At 44.6% G+C, this 21,778-nt stretch overlaps 1 protein-coding gene across 5 annotated transcripts in view; it reads right to left on the bottom strand.

Annotated features, from left to right (window-relative positions):
* Positions 1-21,778, bottom strand: part of LOC121588972 (nephrin-like) — a 131,227-nt gene that overhangs the window by 41,715 nt on the left and 67,734 nt on the right. For all 5 annotated transcript variants that reach the window (XM_041907465.1, XM_041907463.1, XM_041907462.1 and 2 more), the window contains exons 3-6: positions 11,251-11,383; positions 6,656-6,858; positions 2,950-3,063; positions 2,365-2,568 (exon numbers count right to left, since the gene is read on the bottom strand). In XM_041907465.1, the coding sequence (XP_041763399.1) occupies positions 2,365-2,568; positions 2,950-3,063; positions 6,656-6,858; positions 11,251-11,383 (654 nt within the window). The remainder of the gene's footprint in view (positions 1-2,364; positions 2,569-2,949; positions 3,064-6,655; positions 6,859-11,250; positions 11,384-21,778) is intronic.

Raw genomic sequence — 21,778 nt, forward strand, 5'->3', positions numbered from 1 at the left:
AAGAAAATGGGCAAACCAAAAATAGATAAAGCATCAAAATTGCAACAGCATCGCAAAGAAAAAAATCATGCCTAATCTATTCCAATCTCCCCCACGGGGTTGTTTGTGGTTGGACGTTGGAGGTCAAGCACTAAAACTACATCATTTCATACAATCATTCCTACGAGTCATGCAACACGTATACACATCGACTCACCATGCCGAATTCGGCTCGTACGTACGTATCAGCACAAAGTGCATCTATGCAGCACTTCTCACACGATGCAAACAAAATTCGAAAAAAAAACACGGGAAAGAAAGGCAATGGGACATGGCAGGCAGTATTCGTGGTCCCGTGATACCCCCGGGCACTTGCAAAAGTCGAAGCGCAATCGAATTGAAGATGAATTTTTAAGTGATAGTCCATTAGTCTTCACTTTAGCTCCTCTCGTTCCCGTAGCAAAATGTGGCGAGCGTGGGACTCGGACCAGATAATCGGATTTGCTGTGGTAACAAAGAAAGCACAGGTAAGGGCATTTGATGATGTAGCCTTTTTGTTGCAAAAGCTCTGAACTGTAGATTTGTTTGTAAGTGTATGTTTTTTTGCGTATCCTTTTTTTGCGTATCCATTTTTTGCGTATCGAGTATCCATTTTGAGGTGTTTCAATCGTTTGGAGGGACAACTGTAATGAAAGCTTCAGTATCAGCAACGATACTAATCGTTTGTATTGTTGTTCCAAATAGGGATTAAGCATTTTCAGGAAAAAATGAATAATAGAGAGACAAGAGCTGATCAGTCGATAAGCTTATTAGCGACATGAGTAAGCAACTTGTTTCTGCTGCTTGTTTCTTATGTCTGGGTTTCCAGTTCCAGTGAAATTTAACGTAAAATTTTGGGGTTTTCTGCTATATTCGATTGACCATTCATCAGAATATTGCTTAGCGTACACCAAAAGAAATTATATTCAATTTTCAAACTCTTTAGACTGTATCACATATTGAATTATTAAATTAATTGTATTTTTTGTGATTACCCCCTTTGTTCACGGTGAAAAAAGAATGGTCAGCTGGGAATCGCAAGGAAATACATTCAATTCAATATTTCAATATGTTTAAAACCTCAATTCAGATTGTTTTTTCCAATTATGGTTAAATTTCTTATAGTATTTCGTCGACATACCCTAACTCGAATCGAAAAACCCCATTGCTGATTGTGTCATTTTCATACCCGTCAATAGTCCCCCCAAAATTCAGTTACGCAAAAGAATCCCTCTGTACATTATCCAATCGTTTGTCCAATTTGTCTCCACCAAGCATTAAAACTGACCCGTTAAGTACATTACTGCATCTGGACCGATTTCAGCGAGTACCGAGCCAAGTGCCGGCCCAGCTCAAGTGGAGCGAGCATTTTTGTACCAGCAAACCAATGATAAATGACCGGGTGCGCGCTGTACCCGTCGTTCAGTGCCGGTGATTCATTGGGCCAGCAATCACACAGCTTCCCACCCACTAGCAAAGGATCAAAAACACTCCCATTTCCTGTTGCGCACTCGAGACGGTCATTGTGCAGGCGAGCTACCGCCGGTCAATATGCTGGCCGTATTCGGTACCGTGACAGCGATACCCCGTTTCTTATCCCCGGGTAGTATCAACGGTCCGTAACATCACCGCCGGAAACCGAGCCGCATAAAGCATTCGAACGTTCGGACAGGGAGAGAGCTAGGGGAAGGGTAGTACCACATTGTACTGCTTCCGCGCGTACATGCGCCGTGGTGCATGAGCGGTTCGTGGGTTTCCCTTTTTACCAATGCTACGTTTTTCTTACCATTGCTCGGAACGAAACGATCCGCCAGCGTTTACCGGACGGCAAAAAGAAGTGGTTTTTATTTCACAATTCAATCCTTTTCTCACCCGGAACACCCGGTCACAAGCCGGGGCGCCGAGGGATGGGTGACAATGCACCAGCACAAAAGCACACGACAGTGGCAACGAGACAACTGTCCTACTGGGGTGGTACTGCACAGGTACAGGTGGTCGGTGGTGGTGGTTTTTCTTTCGGGGTCGATTGTTAGCTAGGGTGATAAATCACCTTTGGTTCACCTGCTGCCCGGTGTACGGTGTCAGAGTTTGGTTAGTTTGCTTACTGGAGCGGCTGGAGCGGTGGCGTGCAAAGAATGTAAAACCCGAAACAGACACCGAAACAAAACCACACGCGCGCACAGTTCACTCCTTCTTTTGTTTTTTTTTTTTCTATATGCAACCACTGTTGGCGAAGGTGATCCAGGTGAATAATGGGATGTTTAATTCTTCGGTAGCGTTTCCTTCGCTTGGTGCAAAGCTTTAGAATTTAGTCCAATGTTTACAGTTGACTGAGATTTTACTTACAATTCATATCGAGCGTTATCGAAGCTGAGATGGGATTCGTTACGTTGTTGTTTGCCGCCTGACAGGTGAAGACAGATTTCAGATGCTTCCGCTCAAGCCGATGCAGTACGAGCGTGTTTTTCACTCGCTTGTCCGACAGCACGACGGAGGTATTGTTGATCACCTTGTTCTCATACCACCACTGTACTTTTGGTAGGGGACGACCTGAGGGATGAGATAAAATAATATCAGTAACAAATTCCTTCGAAAGCAATCTTGGAGAGTTACATGTTTAACAGGCAAAATGAATATGAAGCCAGCAAAATATGGATAGATTGGAATTTGAATTTGATTGCTGAGCTCTTTGATTATTATTGGATCATTGTTGGACACCAAGCGGAGATCTAAACAAAATCAAAATCAACTTGATCCTGTCAATAGCTGTTATCATCAAGCTAGACAACGCCATCAACAGATTCTAAAATAGCATTTACCGATGATGTACAGATCAAACACAGGTCCGGTGCAGCAACATTAACGTCAAATCAAATCAAATCAAAAGCTGTCCAAAATGGACAGCCTATCATCCTCGCTCAACCAACTTACCACCCGTCGAGATGCAGGTAATGTTGATCGTTGCGCCCTCGTTGTACGGTCCCAGTATGTAGTGGCGTATGTGTGATCCTTTCTCGTCCACTATCAGCAGCTTTTCCGGAGGCACTGAAGTGAGCAGTTGAAACAGAGGCATGAAGAAAGGGGAGAAAGTTAGTTAGACATTAATGGTGACAAAATTACGTTTCCGATTACGTTGCCCACCGTCCCAAAGTACACATGTACATATTTTCTAAAATTAAATTGATGCCGTTTCTGTTGGCCGAGAGTTTGCTTTAATGAATACACGAAGGGAAAACACTTCATCCCGACACGCAATCCTACACGGTAGCATTTTGTTGCGAAGACACATTTCTCCAGCAACATAGAGGAATGAGAAAGGAGTCCATTAAATTCACCAACCCACCATCAATTTCCTTCACACCGAGGAAAAATATTGCTCCAGGAAAAGGAAAACTTTCCCGCGCTCCTTTTATCACACATCCTTGCCCTTTGGCCCATTGGTCCCCCCTCCCCTTTGAAATAATTGTACAGACAGACTTAAAGCTCACTGCAACACGGCCGCCGGATCGTGGTTCAGTTCACACGATCTTACCGGCACTGTTGTTGCAGCGTTGTTTGTGCGGAGAGTTGTGCTTGGGCTGCATGTCTTCCCAAACCTCAAGCTTCTGTCGACCGCAGATAAGGCCAGTCTGCCGTTTGCTGGGCGGAACATTTCGGTGACGGTTGGCAGCAATAAATTTACACCACTGCGTGACAAACCTACCCCCGTACCGCACCAGCAACCCTCCGAAAGGTGATCTGCACGATGCCACAACCGCAGCAGTTTGTAGTTTGTGTAGAAATGAAGCAGTTATTTAATGTAAAGTGAGTACGCAAACGGATGAAATGGGTGATGAGCAATGCGCTCTCCGGGTTGGGAGTCGGGCATCGGGTGACTTGCTGCTACTGTCCTAGCAAACAAACTGATCTCGGTCTGTTTTGCACTAAATTAAGTGAGTGTTTTAGGGGAGGGTTAAATAAAAAGAGCAGCTATCAACTTGTCACAAAATGCAACCAATGTTTAATGTTTCAAGTCCTATGCAGCTGTTACAGAGAACAGGAAATGAATGTGATAAGCTTTATCCTTTTTTGTACTTGTTTGATTATTTATTATGTAAAAAAAATGTTAGATTATTCGTAATTCTTTATAGCACTGTTCAATTTATCCTCTTTCATTTTTAAACCATTTTTCTGTGTAAGGTATATAACTTATCTCTTGGTATAAAACATCATGTACCACCATACGTACCCTTTACAAAACATCTTTAGAGACATCTTTTTTTAAACACTTGACAAATATCCTTTACTGCTTACTTTTAGAATCCATTTGTTTAGTTTTTAGTAAACCATACGACTGCTCTAATATATTCCCTTTCCTGCATCGTGCTCAGCGCCAAAACACATAGGATACCGCTCGAACGGTATTCGTGTGCTTCATGCTTCCTCCGAATGCTGGCGCTTCGCCCATCTAAACTTGTGACATCCAATCCGATGCAGCTGTGCATCATCTGGACAGCATATTAACGATGGTATTACACAAACTTCGGTCCGTTCCGCATGCGACAGGCAGGCGGAGATTAAGGAATGCACTTGAAAGCTATCACCGAAGCCGTCCGACAGAGTAGCATTTGCAGGCAGCAGAGTTAAAATTTTCCATCAATATTCTACCCAAGGCAGACATGTTAAACTTTTCGATTCCTCGGCACGATACGTGCCAGGCAGCAAGTGAGTGAGCAAGGGCGAATGCACAAGATTGCTGCTGCTGCAGCAGCAGCAGTAGCATCAGCTCGTGAACCATATGCAAACTTTCCCAAAGAGGAAAACGAACAGCTAAGCGAATGTGTGCGGCAAAGTCATGACGTAAGAGAAAATAAATTCAATGAAATAATTGAATAAATCAAACATGCAGAGCGTACTATCGGGCGGGACTTTATCGTTTCGCAACCCGTTCTAACCTACTTGCAAGCAATGCTTCGGTTTATGGAATTAGATATTAGCATTTCTCAGCATCATTTAACAGTGTTGGCTAGCGGAGAAACACTCCATACCTAATCAATGTTTAAATACTTTTATTTTAAATACACTATAAATACACTCTACACTCTAAACACTTTACTTTTATACAGTATTCAACTGCAGCCAGTGCTATTGCAGCACGTATCCTGTTTGATTGAACGATGCTAGCTGGTATTTGGATATATGAAAGATTCCCCATCGAAGAGTGAAAGCTTTCACCGACCGGGAAGCGCCACCATCGACGAAGAAACGAAAGAGACAAAACCTTTTTGCTAATCTTAGAGTGGAGTTTTTTGCGTTCCATTTTCAAACTCAACGCCGCTCAAAACTGAAACGGAGGCAATTTTAAATAAGCATTCTCATCACTTACCAAAACTCAGTTGAGCGTACAAGTTTGCCCTGGTTAGCTTCTAGTGGGATCTTGCTAACTCTCCCACCACCGGACCGAGCCGGCACTGTTGACTTAATTGAATATACCATTTGGTACTTGCACTGAATCGACAATATTTTCGGTTCCGAAGTGGAATGCATCGGTTGGTAGACCATTTTTTTTTAAATAATCTTGTGTTCCCTCCATTCGGTCGAACACGGCACAGTAGAAAACGATAACGGTTGCACTGAAGCCGAAACTGAACGAGCGCAAACGATGATTGTAACTTCTTCAGCATCTTTCCTGCAGCAGTGCTGTCGTATTTTTTTCCCCCACATCTCAAACCCTGCTGTTGAGGGACACTTGAGAACAGTGGTGCATTTTGCAAAGGCGCGTAACATTCCGCCGTAACAGATGCACCGAGGAATGCATTCGTGTCTATCGCTTTCGGCAGACAAATAAAAAAACTACAGGGTCAAGGCTTCACCAAAGCCTTGACAAAAACGAAGGACAACTTTTCATACACGCTCCGAAAAATATGCTCGACTTCTTCTCGGCTGCTCGGAGGTTTCCTTTTTTTGTCAACCCGTCTGCAATGGTTAGCATAAACCTGGAAGCTTGATTTATGTTGCATCTTTTCAAGCCGCTCCCTGGCGAAATGGTGATGCTTTTCACGTTTTTGGTTGCATGTGCATTTCGGGATGTGCATCAGTTCCCGTGGCCCTCCTTTCACCGAGTGCCTCAGCTGGAAATCATTGCCGATGCATACTGCGAACACATAAACGAAAGCGTTTCCCTTTTTTCCCCACCAACAGCATTCTGTGACGGTGCGCTCTATGCGCTTCACCTGGCCGGTGCAATCCATATACTGAATGGTACTACAAAAAAACAAGTTCAGAAGCAGAAAGCGGAACAACTTGAGAGACAGGAAGCAGGCAGGTAACATTACAACCAACCCAGTGCGGGATGCGTTCGGGTATGCTTTACGGGTATGCTTCAATGGTTGGGTACCAAGCTGAGTAAAAGTTGCACCACCGGTGGGATGTTCCGGAGGAATAAAAGGTAAAAGTTTCCATTATCACCGTATGACAAATTGGGCAGCTTTGCGCTCAAATGGGTAGATGCAGCTTTGAAGCATTTGTCAAGCACTGTCATTGACGGATTATTTAACGAGCTTTCGTTTTGTTTTTAGGGCACCGGGTGCATCTGCGTGCGCGTTAAAAGTTGCCACCGTACGAACGATTGTCGGAAGCAATTCGCGGCCCTACTTACCTATGACAGTCAGCTGGACGCGCGTATTACGCGTGGGACTTTTGTGAAAGTCCACCCGGCACCGGTAGATCCCGCTGTCGGTCGGTTTCGTCTGCAGGATCTCCAGCATGGCCGGCGTTCGGTTCGGGTAGAAGTTGGTCCGCCCGTCGAACGATGAGTTGGAGCTGCGGTGCGATCCTTCCCGTACGTCACGGGCATCAAATCTGCAAAAACAAAAGAAAGCGAATGAAACGAATAGTTTACGTATATGGGTGTATGTGTGCAAAGTAATGTGATAAAGCTGATACAGAAAGTTCAAAAGCAATCATGGTTTTTTTGTAAAGACATGGCAATGGAAACACTAGCCTGTATTATATTTAGCTACGCTGCAAACGCTGACGAACGGCAACCAATTGAAGCGAACAATCACCGCCGGCATCAAAAGCTTCAAAATTGGGTGCGATTACTTTGAAGTTATGCACGGTAAAAAGTTACTTGTACCATAGTTAGTATTCATGAAACCGTACAAGTGGATAGCAATCAACTGGAAAAGCACGTTTCATCACTTACAGCTTCGGAAAAGCGGTTCGGAAGTAGCGGCGGCGGAGCGATTGTGTCGGATTGTGGTGGCGGATTCCATTCAAGAGAAATAAGAACCACTCGAAAGAAAAGAATGAAAAAAAAACCCAACTGTAACTGTAATAGGAAAATAAAATAAGACAGCCCAGCCAACTGTATCTACTGGGAAACGCTGATTAGAACGTATATGGAATCCACCGGAACGTTAAAAACATCACATCACACTAAAAAGACCCCCCAAACCCCCCCCCCCCCCCCCACACAACCAGACTGACGTACCATTCAGGAGCCCGCACTTCGGTGAATTACTTTCCCATTAAAACTTAATCAAAAACACAAATTGAAAATAATGAAAACCACGCTTCGGGTGTAATGCCTGGAAGGGAAAATGTTAAAGCCATGAAGGGGAAGGGCGGGAGAGCGTATGTACCCGTAAAGTGGTGCTAAGAAGAACACCCAAGGAATGTGTAATGGTTGTAATATTTCCGGGAACTTTCACCAAAAATCGCAACACGCCCACGGTCCCGTGTCAATCCAAGGTGTGTGTGTGTGTGTGCCTGTGTCACGTGGCTTATCGGCAGGGCAGGTTCTTTGTCAAACGCTTACGCACTCCATCAGCCCTCGCCCAATGAGCAACGGGAGCAAGGGTCGCCCCCAAATCCCGCCGAAAACGACACATCTTACTCCTGCTTATCGCTGCTTTAATGAAGGAAGGAGCAGAGCACAGCTATGGCTTTGAGTACGAAATTATGAGAGAGATTACGTTACCGACATACGCTCATTTATCATGCAAAGGTGCAGCCAGCTCAAGTGAAGCTACCGAAGGCCAGGAAAGTAGAAACGAACGGCCACTAATGACGCTTGTCTGCCACAATTTGGATCATAATGATGTTCTGGGAGTTTTTTTAAAATGACTTCAAGGGTATGGTGGTTTTTTTTCGCGGATCTATCTGTTTTCTCCTTAAACATGTGGATTTTTTTAAATTCTGTTTCTAATTTAGTGGTGCAGTGCTTCGGATCTTTTGAGGCAGCTCTCAATCTTCAAGCAGGAAGGTTAAATACTCAAGGTTTGACACACGTTAGAAGAGAAAGCAACATTCTTGCACAAACAAGGCAAACATTTGTCAGTCAGAGTGGATGCAATTTGTGTCTATGTCTGTGCAAGAGGCGCTTGTCAGCGTTTTGGATATGGAATCGCGGATTGGCTCGTCTTTTTCGACCTTGCTTGTAGAGCTGATGACCGAGACGGAATCGAACACCGCGGGAAAAATTCTACCTTACGAGTGTCTGTGTATCGCAAACATTGCATTGTGAATGCGTGCTAGCTTTCTCCTGTTTATGGCCTGGGTTTAGGGAAGCTTCCAGTTTCTTTCCAATATATGGGTTCTGAGTAAAAAATGTCCAGCATACACTGTGTATTGATGAAATAACAATGAAGCTTTTCTAAAAAAGAAACTCTGTGCCATCCTTTTCTCGTGATGTACTGGCTCTAGTTCATAGAAGTGCGCATTCATAAAAGGTAGAACAAGGAACGTCTAAGCATACGCTAAGCTTCATCGAATTCTTGATATTTTACATTGCCGCGATGGATTCTAGTAAATACTTCCATATTCAAGAACTTTTCATCCAGTGCAAAGGAAAATATTCCATAATCAATTGATTTTATCACATGAATATGTCACGATTGCATGATTTATCAAACAGCATGCGTTGGTTCACATTGAAGATTGGTTCACATTGAACCCATTCAACCAAAGGACCTCGAATATCTACGACGTATAATCGTCAGATTCCAGTAAATTTCTGCTGCTGGAGAGTGCAAGTAGACAACCTCACACCATTCACCATGCTGAAACGGTTGGTTTTTCGTTTGTACATTTCTATCATCTATTTTTTGCCCCTCCCCAGTTATGCTTCCTGTGCAACGACCAGAAAATCGGATAAAAATGAATTTAAATCCTTTCCGCAGGGTGGAAAATGGCATCCGTACAGAAGCGAAACATACTAGCCCGGTACTTTGCGAAACATCCGTAAACCGCTTGCCGCCGGCTTGGGTGACCTTATTGGCTGTAGGTGATGTTTGAGTCTTGTGAAAGGGGCCAAGGGTTGCCGGTTCCATAGAAAAATATGGAAAAAAATAAATATCAAAATCCCCCCAAACAAATCCTGATCTCCGGCGGCAGTGGGCGAGAAACTCCTCTATCTCGGTAGACCCAAATAGTCTGCACGGTTCAAAACTCGACGCGGGGGCTAGATAGCAACGGCAAGATAAGCTTGCTTTTATGATACCGTATCCGTTTAGCGCATTTATTCATCTACGGATGGTTGTGTTTTTTCTCAAAAGCAGCAACTGTGGAAAATGTCTTTATTGTCACTGTTTTGGTCTTCTTATGCTAAGGCATATTAAATACATTTGTGTTTCAATAAATTGTTGATACAATGAATGTGGAGATCATACGAATGTCGGAACATTTACAAAGGTATAATTATTCACATAAACTATATTTAAGATAAAGATGGAAATGATTTTATATTTTTATTTGAAAAAAAGTTTTCAGCTTTACTACATTTAATTGGTATTGGTAGCTTAGAGCAACACAGAGAAGTTCAATGGAAAGAACACAACAAACGTAGCACACATCGACTCTTATCTGCTCTTCAGGAAATGTGCTAGGAACGCTCATATTTTTCCCATGGGCTTAAGCACGGGGAAGCGGGCCTTATTTGGCCTGGTGGTCTTCCTGGTGCCCCACAAACCCCTCCACACACGATCACCATTATGTTGCAGTGTAGCCCAAAGGCGACCGATATAATTTCATTCTTCTGTGTTTCCTTTGGTTTTGTTTCTGACCAACCCTTGCCCATCCTTTCTTCGCGCTCAGTTTACTGCTGCCCAGCGCCGAATGTGTCGAGGTCAGTGCGGAGGGTTTTGTCCACCGAAAACCGACCGGCGACAGGCCACACTCGGTGTACGCCGTGCGGTGCCAAGCGGAAACCGGATGTAGCATGAATAAACTGAAGGAAGCAAATAAAAAATTATCGTTATTTATTTATTATTTCTGCTTCACTGGCGCTACGGGTGATTGTGTAGCGAGGCGGGTATAGAAGAGGCGATTTCCCACGGGCAAAGATTGGTCCCTTGGCGAGTGTCCGGTTCGGGCTACTTCACATCATGAACGGCTTTCGGAGAGCTGGGTGTTCTGGTTCATGCCTAAACCATCGGTCCCCAGCATCCCATCGGTTGACGGAAATGAAATCGATCGACAAAAAAAAAATCTTCCCCCACACTCACACAAAGACAGCAGGGCAACATTACGCGGACACAGACAGACGGTGCTTTCCGTTATCCGATCGTACAGAAAATTGCTAGAAAACAATCCGGATTGTGCGCCTGTCCAGTAGCGAACAGTACCCAGTTCACGGGCGGGACGGGCAGATGATACTTGATGCGGAAAAGTACCGGAAATGAGAACAACAATAAAGCGGGAGTGATTTCAGAAAGATAATGCAGCTTGCCAACGTCAAGTTTTTCGAATTGTTCTACCGAAATAGAAATGAAAATAGTGTACAGTGAAGCCACATTCACTATTGCTTAGGTAGAGTTGAAAAGCAAACGAATTTGCAGAAGAATGTTTTGCTAACCGATATCAAATGTTTTCTAATGAATTGTATCGTTTTTTTGTAATCTAGTAATGTTTGTGTTACCATTCTATCCAATACATGACATAGGAACGATTTGAACGTAAATCATCTAACTAACAAGTGAAAATAACAATCTTCGTGTCGCGTAAAACGCAACACCACTCCCCGTGCTTAATCGAATAGACGTTCCTAGAAAACCACAGTTCGCCCGACCAATAAGCAGCACTTTTGTCACCCTTAATTAAGACACTAACGTGACTAGCAACGGCAAGCCGTAAACAATTTATTGCCACTCCTTCGAAGCCAGGTGACAGTGGTGTTGCACCCACAGCAACACAGTAGTGCCGCAGCACTGTGCAGCCGAACCGTGTGAAACGGGTAGCAGGTTTACTTACGTGTAGAACGGGATCGTCTGGGCGCCCTTGTACCAGATCACCAGTATCGCCCGGTCACCGCTAATTGGCGACGTGATGTTGCACTCCAGCTGGCCCACCGTACCCTGGACTGCTTCGGAAAGATGCAGCGGCGCTGGAATGATTAGCAAAGAAAAAAAAACAACGGTTAGTCGGAACCGGCGAAACTGACGCGCGAAAGGAAATTGGCGGTGGCATCGAAAAAGTACAGTAAATTAAATTGATCGCCCAACCTTTCCAACAGTTTTGCATCAACTCTGGGAAACACTTTTACGAGACATTTTTTCGTTGTTGTTGTTATTGATGTTGCAGCTACTTTTAAAATACTTTACACTTTATTTTGCACTTTGGAGCTCTTCTTTGGGGGGTTTTGAATGGGTTCTGGTGCAACGAGCGAAGCGAAGGCGGTAAGCGAATTTACGTGAGATTTCACCCGAACACGTGAAATGGTGGGTAAACGTTACAGAAATACTAAGAAGCATATCCACCGGTTCGACATAGGAATGAAACGAATTGAAACGATAATGTAGCCAGACTTCACTAGCAAGCTTACAGAGGGTGTCTCATTGTGGGAAGGAATGGCAACACTTGACACGATAGCATTGCCCCTTCAGTCGTGTAATGTTGAGCAGCAGCAATGATGGTTAAAGTATGTAAGGGGATGAAAAAGGCAATGAAATATAACATCAAACTAAGGAAATTGAAAACTTACAATCATGTCAAGATAAGATTCATGTAAATCAAGTTTAATAAATTCATCAAAAGTCAAATAATTGCGATCCTTTTACACCGATCGCAAAATGATCAAAGTTGAATTTTTTGAAATGAATTTCCATAAATTTTATTTCTTTTATTGATCAATAATTTGAACACAAACATTTATAAGGAATGTATGAAATTTTACAAAAAGATTTTTGAGAATATGTCAAACGTATTAAAAAATGGTACTGATTACAAAAAAATTGAACCGACCAATCAAATTGCCAATTAAGCTAGGGTGTTTAGAGTTAGGAATTGATTGAGATAGAAATTAATTCCAGTATGGAACGCAAAACATCAAAAGTTACACAGACCATTATTCACAATGTACTAACATGCATAAAGATTGGTTTATGTAAGCGCATTTGAAGAAAAGCTCTCATTCGTATGGTATCACTCATGATTCTTTGTTCCACCGTCTGCTTCCAATTCAATTCAATTTAATCACTTAATATACTTTTCCGTCTATCGAAGTCTACGGGTCTACGGGTTAGCAATAGCAATCACTAACCAAGTCCTTATCGCTTGCAGCTATTGAAGACCTTAAAACAATCCAAGCACGTATGGTTCGTATCACTAATGAATTGCTAAATTGTTACTGACGCAGAGTGCATGCTAATATGAATATGATGGAAAAACGTTGCAGTATGAATCGCTTTTCGGCCTAAAGGCTAAGATCAAAGTGTGGTATGCTGGATTATCGAAAAATCCTGGTACACTATTGTAGACGTATTAGCTTGCACCGTTCGAGAAGGTTCTACGGAAGGTTTTGGATCAAAAGCTCTCGTATTTTTCTGCTTCGTTCATCTCGCTTGATAAGGCTTTCCATTTCATATTAATCAATGGGTCACTCATGGGATATTGTTGGTCGAATAAGAACTTGATATTGATACAGCTCTATGCCTTAAACTAATTTTGCTCTCAGTGTACCCTGCTTCCTTTGCAAATTTTCTCGACGATAGAAATAACACCGCTGGCGACACAACACAATCCCAGACCCAGACCGTCACTGTCATACCGACGGATGATTAATTGGCATGATGAAAAATCTTTCCACACTGTCACCACACTATTACAATAGTGGTGGCTCTACCTCACTGGCAAGGAGCCTGTAAGCATGCGACTGTCAATAGCAGTTTCCATTTGCTTCAAAACCACCGAAAAGACTGGTCTCATCATCGCGAAGCTATCATCATCATTCGTCGTCGGGTGAAACCTTTTTGGGCAGGCCCATATTAACATACTCTGCGCTGTTCCGAAACCTGCCGGTGACAAATTATAAATCACTGCGCCCATCCACACCCCTCCCCCCTCTCGACACCCCTCCCCCCATACCCATGCCAGAAGAACGGTTGTTGAATTTTTGATAGTGAAATACTGATGACTTTCGATTTATTACTCGCCGTCTGTGGGCCGCGGCGTCTGGCTAGCGATACAGATACAGCCGCACGCAAATTCGGTTTGTTTTGGCCCCAATGATCGACCTCCTACCGGAGCTCGATGGATGCAAATTTCACACCCAATTCCGCGCCTGCTGGATTTGAATTTGAAATATTTGACCGAAAACGCTGTTTGACAAGTAAAGTGTTAAACATTTGGCCCCGCCGTGTTCCGGGTGGGCCTGTGAACGGGGAATGATGGAAAGAGGAGAGGTGGTAGGAAGAGACTCAGTTCTGATCTGATCATGCGTGGCTACAGTTGAATTGTGAAATGGACGACCGAACCGCTTCAGCCCCGCGGCAGTTCACGGTCCGTCACCCAACCCAACAGCCCAGCCCTCACCGTGATTCGCTTAGGCAGCACAGCTGGATGCCAACGAAGCAACATCATTCATCATTTCCACTTATGTTTGATTGAAAATTTATGATACACAACCTTCCGTCAAGGGAACGGGACGTACCACCAACCGGTCGACGGGCAGCAACGATGCAAACAGTAAACCTTTCGAACCAACGCGTGCTTGCTTTGCTGTGGGTTCGGGGGAAGCATCGAAGGCTGAAGTTTCGGTACTCTGGCCGCTCGGAAAGGTTTGTGCTGAACTTCTTCTCCGGTCACACTGGCACAAGGGGGGCTTGGGGGTTATTGGGGAGGGGCCTACCCCTTAGGGAACATCTCAATGACATGTGTCACACATATATATTGCGTTTCACGACGAACGATTTCGGCAAGCTTGGACGTGCGAGCACACCGAGCTCGACGGGCAAAGTCCTAAACTGTTGTGACAACTGCTCACACACACGCCAGTTCGCCCGGTTTGCAGTGGTGCTTTACGTACGGTGGCAAACGATTTTATAACTTTTTCGATTTCTATCAAATACACATCGGCACATTGGGGTGGACGACGGGGGAGTTTTTTTTTTATTTTGATGGCGCTTGCTCCAACCAGCTGCCAGATAGTTCGAAGAAGCATTCCTACGTCTGTAGTGTGTCGGAACGTAAGCGTAAGCATGATCGATCGAGCGGCACCAACGACCACCCCACAAACGGTATGAAAATTCGTTCGTTTATTTATTTATTTTATGTTACTGTACGGGGTACCTCGACTCTCAAGCACATTCATGAAATTTTGCCCAATACATCCTACACCCGACGGTACTGGCAAAATGATACACAGCGAATACGTGACGGTGTAGATGAGAGTGTAGTTTTTTTTTCCTTTTCTTCGATGCGCTCTAGCAAACCGGAAGAAACCTCAATGTGAACAAAAACTCCCCGTGCGATCGTTTTCGTGTGCTGTGAATCCTTTTACCGAGTTATTCCACCAGAACGCACAAATGTGTGCGTGCAAAAAATAGCCCCCCTTTTACGAGCATTCGATCGAATTTGCGGCGGTCATGTGAGAGTAAAAATAACTGTCAAACTTCTTTAAACGTGTGAATGCGATTGAGGAGCACGTTTGAGTGCAGAGAAGAATGGGATCTTTTTTTTCATTCCATTTCCCTGGCACAGTTGCGAGTTACGAGCACTTTCATCCCACGATCGGTTCCCGGCCAGCGGTGATATTATTTACGACCCACCACAGAACAGCCCCACGGAACTCGTAATCGCCGCCGGAAGATCGTTCTTTGAAGCGTTATTTTCACACCGGCATCCGGGATTTCTCCTCCGGCAAGCAATTATGGGACTTTTTGTTGTTGTTGATCCAACCCATCGGACGTCACACCATCGGACGGCAGGACGGAGATTAGGGGATTTTGCTTCCGTTGAACATATTATTTCTATGTTACTTGTGCTTTGTGTTCTGTTTTTTCTTTCTTTCTTCTGCCGTTGCTTAGCCCCCACAATGTGGTCGCTATTTTTGTTTGTCGCAGCATCAATGCTGGCAGTGGTCACAATCGAAGGGAGACAGTTTCTTCAATACCCGAGCACTGTGTTGGCCATTAAGTGTCATTTTGTTGTTTTGATCTTAGCCGAATGGTTCTCGGCTGGCAATAAAAATGGCCGACGCACGGTAATAAAACTGGCTCAAGTTTCCATGCCAAGAGAGGGCGGCCAGTTCGGGCAAGGGGAAAATGGGTGGAAGGAAATCATACATAAAACTCGTTCCACTGCTAGCTTTATTGGAACAAAAACTGTTCCTGAAACTGGCAAAACAAAAGCAGAAGAAACAAACGCAAGCACGCGTGCCAATGTCGGACAGACGAGCCAACAAGCAAACCCCAAAAATGGGAAGAAAGGAACGGTGTAGGAAACAGTGGATGTGTCGTAAAGAATTTATTTCCCAACCCGAAAGGTGGTTGATCCTTGGCTCGTGTTCGCTCAATAACAACGTGGCAGCGCGGACCGTGTTTTTTTTTCACGACCGTCTCCCCTGGGCAATGGAGACGCCTGGTCGTCGGTAAGGTACCCCCGAGGCAATGCATCAGGTAGCGCGGCGCTGTAGGTGTGAATAGGTGAAACCCATTTACGGAACGACATTTAAACGACACAAGATTTGCCCCTCCACCTGCGTCACACCTTGGCGGTGGAAGTACGGGCGTCCAGTGGGAAGGACGATTTAAAAAGCGCTTTTATGGGTGCATTTCGTGTGGGGCAGTTTCGCGCTCGGGACTGCTGCTACGGCGAAACGGGCGCATTTTGCGCGGTAGATGTTTTAACTGCAAGCGCCATTGAACAGCACGTGTTCGGCAAAGGGGGTATGTTACAGTGAAAAAACATTCGACGGAATCGGTCGGTAGGATTTATATATTAAGAGCAATTTGATTGTGCCAGTTTTAACCCCCCATTACTGGTGATTGATATATTGCTTTTTTATTATTTTTCGCTGTATTGAATTTAATGATCATTCCCGAAGGAATGCTTTTATCGTTACGGTTCTAGGAATCCTGTATGGATTGTTTAAAGTGCGCCTTTCTTGGAATGGAACTATTTAACTGACGCGTGTTACAAGCGTTCGTTTTTTGGCATAACAAATGCATGGAATGGGAATGGAATAGTAATTGCAATTAGCGTCACTGATGTTCCTAAGAGTTTCACGGTGTTGTATAATATTGAAATTAATAAATTAATCACAAATCAATTATCTGCACGTAGTGTTTGACGAAACAGAACCGACATGCCTAAGAAGAAGATTTACATCATTGCAATTATCAAGAGGAATTGGTGGAAGAAATTAAGTAATTATAATAACATATTTAGCAGAAACCATTTATGCTACCTTAACAACATCATTAACGTGATTCCACTATGAACATTATGCTCAAATATTTCAAACATCCGGCAAAAGCTTACGACAAATGCAACCGACTGCTCGTTCTACGTCCAACGCCCTATCTAAATCGCAATCGAAGGTAATCGTGAACCGTAACGACAAACATCGCCTATTCGCGAGCGCTATTCTCGCTTTGTTTCCCCTTTTGATCCGTTCCAGTCCTACACCGATGAAGTAATTCAATGGCCCGTCGAATAGACATGAGAACCACACACGTGTGGTCTTTCCAAGCCATGCCTTAATCCCATCCTTAGAACGAGCTCGAGAAACCCATTCCAGGGACATCGTGGAATGGTTTGACCTCGAGGGAAAACGCGCCACACGGGAGGATAAACCCAGCCAGGATGTGCCACCGTATCACGCCTCACGCCTGACTGTAAAGCGAGCAGTGCCAGTCCTCAAACAGGCCAAGACTTTACCGTTCGGTGGTACCCGTGTACCGAGATAGTTCGTAATCGCATCCACGATTATCAAATTTTGTGCTGTGGGCTGCATCCCACATTATGCACCGGTGCCAAGGCGGTAGCTGCAAGCATGTGTGCATGCGGACACGGGAACGTGCACGAAGACGGCTCGAACAAAGCGCACGTACCCGCCACCGATAAGAGCAACCATGTTTTCGGGGAAACATTGTCAGGGCGTGTGTGGCAGAATTTCTTCCCCTTCTTTCCTTCACTTTCCACATACTCCAGGTGCAGGTGCGCTATGCGCGGGCCTGAAAACGGCTTGCCAAGGACGCGCAACCGATGCCCGATGTCGCTGCCGTCTAAGTAGTGGACAAACAATCGACGTGGCCGCATCGTATCCTCCTTTATGCTGTCGATAGGGCCCTGTTACCCCGTGATTCTGGCCCTGTTACCCCGTGATTGTCGTCGATACGTTCCCCTTTTCTCCAGTCGATGATACACCACAATTGCAGCCACATCAGTGGCGGCGAACGGTGGAAGAAATGGGGACAGGCAGGATGAGAGTAAACGAAAATTTCGTTTGTTCTTGCCCAGCGACACAATTACTTCCGCCCGTCCAAAAGGGACCACCGGTTCGCCACTCGCTAGGCCTTGTCGGTGGACAGTTCACGGAAGCACAAGCGAATGGATGGGCAAATAATGGTGCTATGGTGCTTCTCCAGCTCACCAGGCCAGGCTGATTCGCGTTTGATCACGGATTGTTACGGATCAATAACGGTGTCAAACATATTTGATGCTAAACCGGATATCCATCCATCCACTTAGGCGGTCGTTCGCTGGGTGGATCATGAACATGACAACGATGTCGTTGAGGACCAGAGATTCCACTTCAATCACGCGCCGCTGGAGAGGCTTGTTCACTTGTAATGACGTCACCGGGCACTGTGTGTCTTCAGGCCATACGTTTGCCAACACTGCTCTTTCCACTTTGAAGTAAAACATTGCCAGTAAGTGTCACCGTTGAGACGGTGGTTCAGCTGAAAGCCAATATTTAGCTCTAATGTAAAATATTCATTTTCAATAATGAATAGATTTTTTAGCACTTTTTACATTCTTGACAGCTTACGACAAGATTCCTGACAAGTAGTTACATCACTGTAAAAATAGAGCGATTTTGATACATTTAAACGAGAAAAGCTTACAAGCTTAACAACGGGGAAGTAATAACCTCCCCTCGGTCACGTTTTTTGCTTCCAGTGCGTTACACACGCCCTTTCTGCACAGTACTTAAGCAAACAAAACGAGGGTCCATAAAACACAATGTCACACAAAACGAACCGTAATCCTTTGTAATATTCCCATGCGCACCTAAATTGGATTAAATCGTTGTTCGATTTTTCTGGCCACCCGCTTGCTCGATCGGAATCTAGCCACGAAAAGCACGTAAAGCCTACATTATTACCATGTCACACCATGCCGCATGCACACAGCGCCCATGCCCTCATCGACTTCGAGCCTTCGTAATGAAACCAAATCCTTCCCACGACGCATCGCTTCCTTCAGTGAGCTGCCGTCACTTTGTCACGAGGTTAGCTTCCGACACACACATACAGGCACGAGCAAACGCTTGTTTACTGTCACCGGTATTGAACCGGGTACCGCTTCGCTTGATGGCACCCGAAGCATTCCCGTAAGCTGCTTCCACTGCACGCACCAAACGGTTTACGGGAAGGGCCAAAAGTGGTAGAAAATGTTAAATGTCATGTAAAGCAATAAAATTCAATTTGACACCCATAAAAGAGGGAATGGGAGGGCTCGAAGGGGGACGAAAAAGAACAAGCACACAACAGCACCCAAAAGATGCCGTGCCGTGTAGGAAGCGTATGTTACGTCGGCCAGACACTTCGGCCCAGTTCCGCCTGGCAGGGCCTGGGAGCGTACAAACCGAAAGGTACGACTTTCAACAGCTTCGATCCGACATCGGTGGTCAAAGGTCTTACTTCCCACCCTTCCCTTTCGTGTGTGTTTGTGTGTTTGTTATGGGGGTAACGTAAGCCCGTACTGGAGCATATTTTCTTCCACCCCGACCGCTGTCTACGGGCTACGCTTCCGCGTAAATCGGTTCCGGAATGCCCATTGGCTGAGTGTTGTGGTGGGTTGCTCTGGGTAGTTGGGATTTATAGTAACGGCATCCCTTGCACCCACGCGTTCGTAATGCTCTTAAACGGGGGAAAAAAATCCGACAGCGGCCAACGCTGCGGGTGGAATACAGCGTCCCAAGAGTCAACCATGCGCACAGAACGACGGAACGGAAATGGAAATAATCTCCGAAAATGTAACAGTCATCGAGCAAAGACGCGAAACCTTCGCCGACCTTTGACCGCTTCCAGCTAATGGGATTTCTTATGCATGGTTCGGGTTTTGAAAAAGGGTTTTTTGGGGTGCTTTGTTGCGTGTTTTGTGGCTTCCTGGTAGCTCTGTGGGCGCTGGTCGTGGTTACGAGCTTACAATCAAACTCTGCATGACTTTTGTCGGCCTTTTAATGTCGTATAAATATTAACTTTTAAATAACGACTAGAACTACACAAAAGAAGCGCTGTAATGAGGATGCAATAGTTATTAACCGGATCGCTTCACCACACACCATGGCTATCAACAATGCAATTTGAACGGATTTGTACTGAGCATTGAATTGCACAGAGCTATTCAATTTGCTGTACGATATCGCATTGGAACAGTTCATTTAACTGCGTGATGATGAATAAGCCATCATTCATACAGCATCGTTGAATAATTGATGCAAAGCAAACGATAAAGCAAAAATAATCCAATCCATGCTAACATTCCACAGTAAAACCCCACCATCCAGTTGTATTCTAACCGACCACCAACAAAAACTCACCGAACACATAAAGTGTCAGCAATGCATAAAACTAAGTGCAACCTTTTGTAAGATAAAAGGTTTTGGATCGTGCAATCAGCGGGCAGCCATTTTGCTAACACATTGTCACAAGCGGTTGTTACCAAAGCGGTGTAGCAACAAAAACGCCCTCTAACCCTCTCACAAACGTGAAAAAAAAGTGGCCAACGAGCACAGTAGTAACCGAGATTGGCATCCATTTACCATTCACTGATTCTGATTGCACAAATTAAAGTGCTTGGTAGTAGGGCAAAAAAGACACACTTCATTCACCCTCTTCCATGGCTCCACGGTGCACAGATTGCTATCCTATTGCTACCAAGCGTCGACATAACAGTGAAAAAACAAGATCGAAAAAAACCCCCCAACAACCAACAAATCGACGTGCACGGAAGGCACGAATGAATGGATTGCTGTCGTAGATAGTGTAAAAACTAAAATAGCACCCCGGATCGCTTACCTGTGGCTTTGTGTCGGTGGCCCGCATTGTGTTCGGTCGAGGTTTTCGGAATCGATTGGAGCACAGTTCGGTCCGGGCAAAAATGGCCCATCCATCTTTTGCCATCGGTTGTTCCAGGGCCATTTTTACGACAACTCTCGCCACCGACACGTGTGAAGCATTTGAAAGCAACAGTTCACAGAGTGTTTTTTGTTTTTGTTTTTAAAGGATCTTGAAACGGTCAGCTTTGGTGAGTGCTTTAAGGGCGATTCTTGCCATATTTCTCTGTTAACCATTGTTAGCGAGGTTTCAACAGCTACCGATGTTAGAATAAAAAACGTCAGGCATGAAAATAGAAAAGGCTTGTACAGTACACTTTCTATCTCCTCCTATATTCGTCTAAAAAAAGAGTACCATATGTACTGGGTGGCTCCGAGTGGAACATCCGAAATATCTCAGTAATAATAATAAAGCTCCTGCATCATCCCAAACGAAACATCAAAACAGCGATCCAATGCGAACGATGCCATGTCTCTGCCACCGAAAATGGTGTTCGTTGCTGTTGTTTCGTTCCATTTCATATTTTTTGTATATTACCTACAGCTCCAAATCAAACATGGCGTGCATCGTCTCATATCGATCGTGACCATATTTCCAATGCATGAGAAATACATTATGAATGATAACGTTCGCTTCCTGCGCTAGCGCACGGGTATCGGTGAAGGCGAAACTAAGAGCAAACGCGGGGAGGGACATTCTAGATGCTGTATCAGGTGTTGAGATGAAGCAAATAGATCTGCCAGAAAGCCACGCAAAACGTAGCGGTATAACACATCTGGCGAATAATTCACTAGATGAAATTGTACAAGATTGCCAAACATTGCAATATGTATGATGTATTTAAAAAAAAAACACTGCCTTTTAGGTTCGTTTCGCGTTCGTTCGAATCAACTATTGCTGAAATACTTGATTCAAGTTTGGTAATGATTTACGCAACAATCTTATGGCTCATCATGACACAGACGCAAGAATCAACACAGGCAAAAGCCGGTACTTGAATCTCACTCACCAACGTGTTTGTGTGACATAAAAGTTACGCTTTTGCGCTCCACCGTACGACTAGTTGAAAGATTCAACCCGTAAAAGCCTACAGCAAACTTTTGTCACCTTCGTGGCGGTGGGACTGCTATGCTGCGAAAAGTTCAAATCTTGCGACGGTTTGCGTGCTTGTTGTTGTTCGTCAACCGATAACATCGTGATCTTTCGCGCCTGCT

Source organism: Anopheles merus, chromosome 2R (genome assembly GCF_017562075.2).
Source record: "Anopheles merus strain MAF chromosome 2R, AmerM5.1, whole genome shotgun sequence".
In the NCBI taxonomy this organism is placed as follows: Eukaryota; Metazoa; Arthropoda; class Insecta; order Diptera; family Culicidae; genus Anopheles; species Anopheles merus.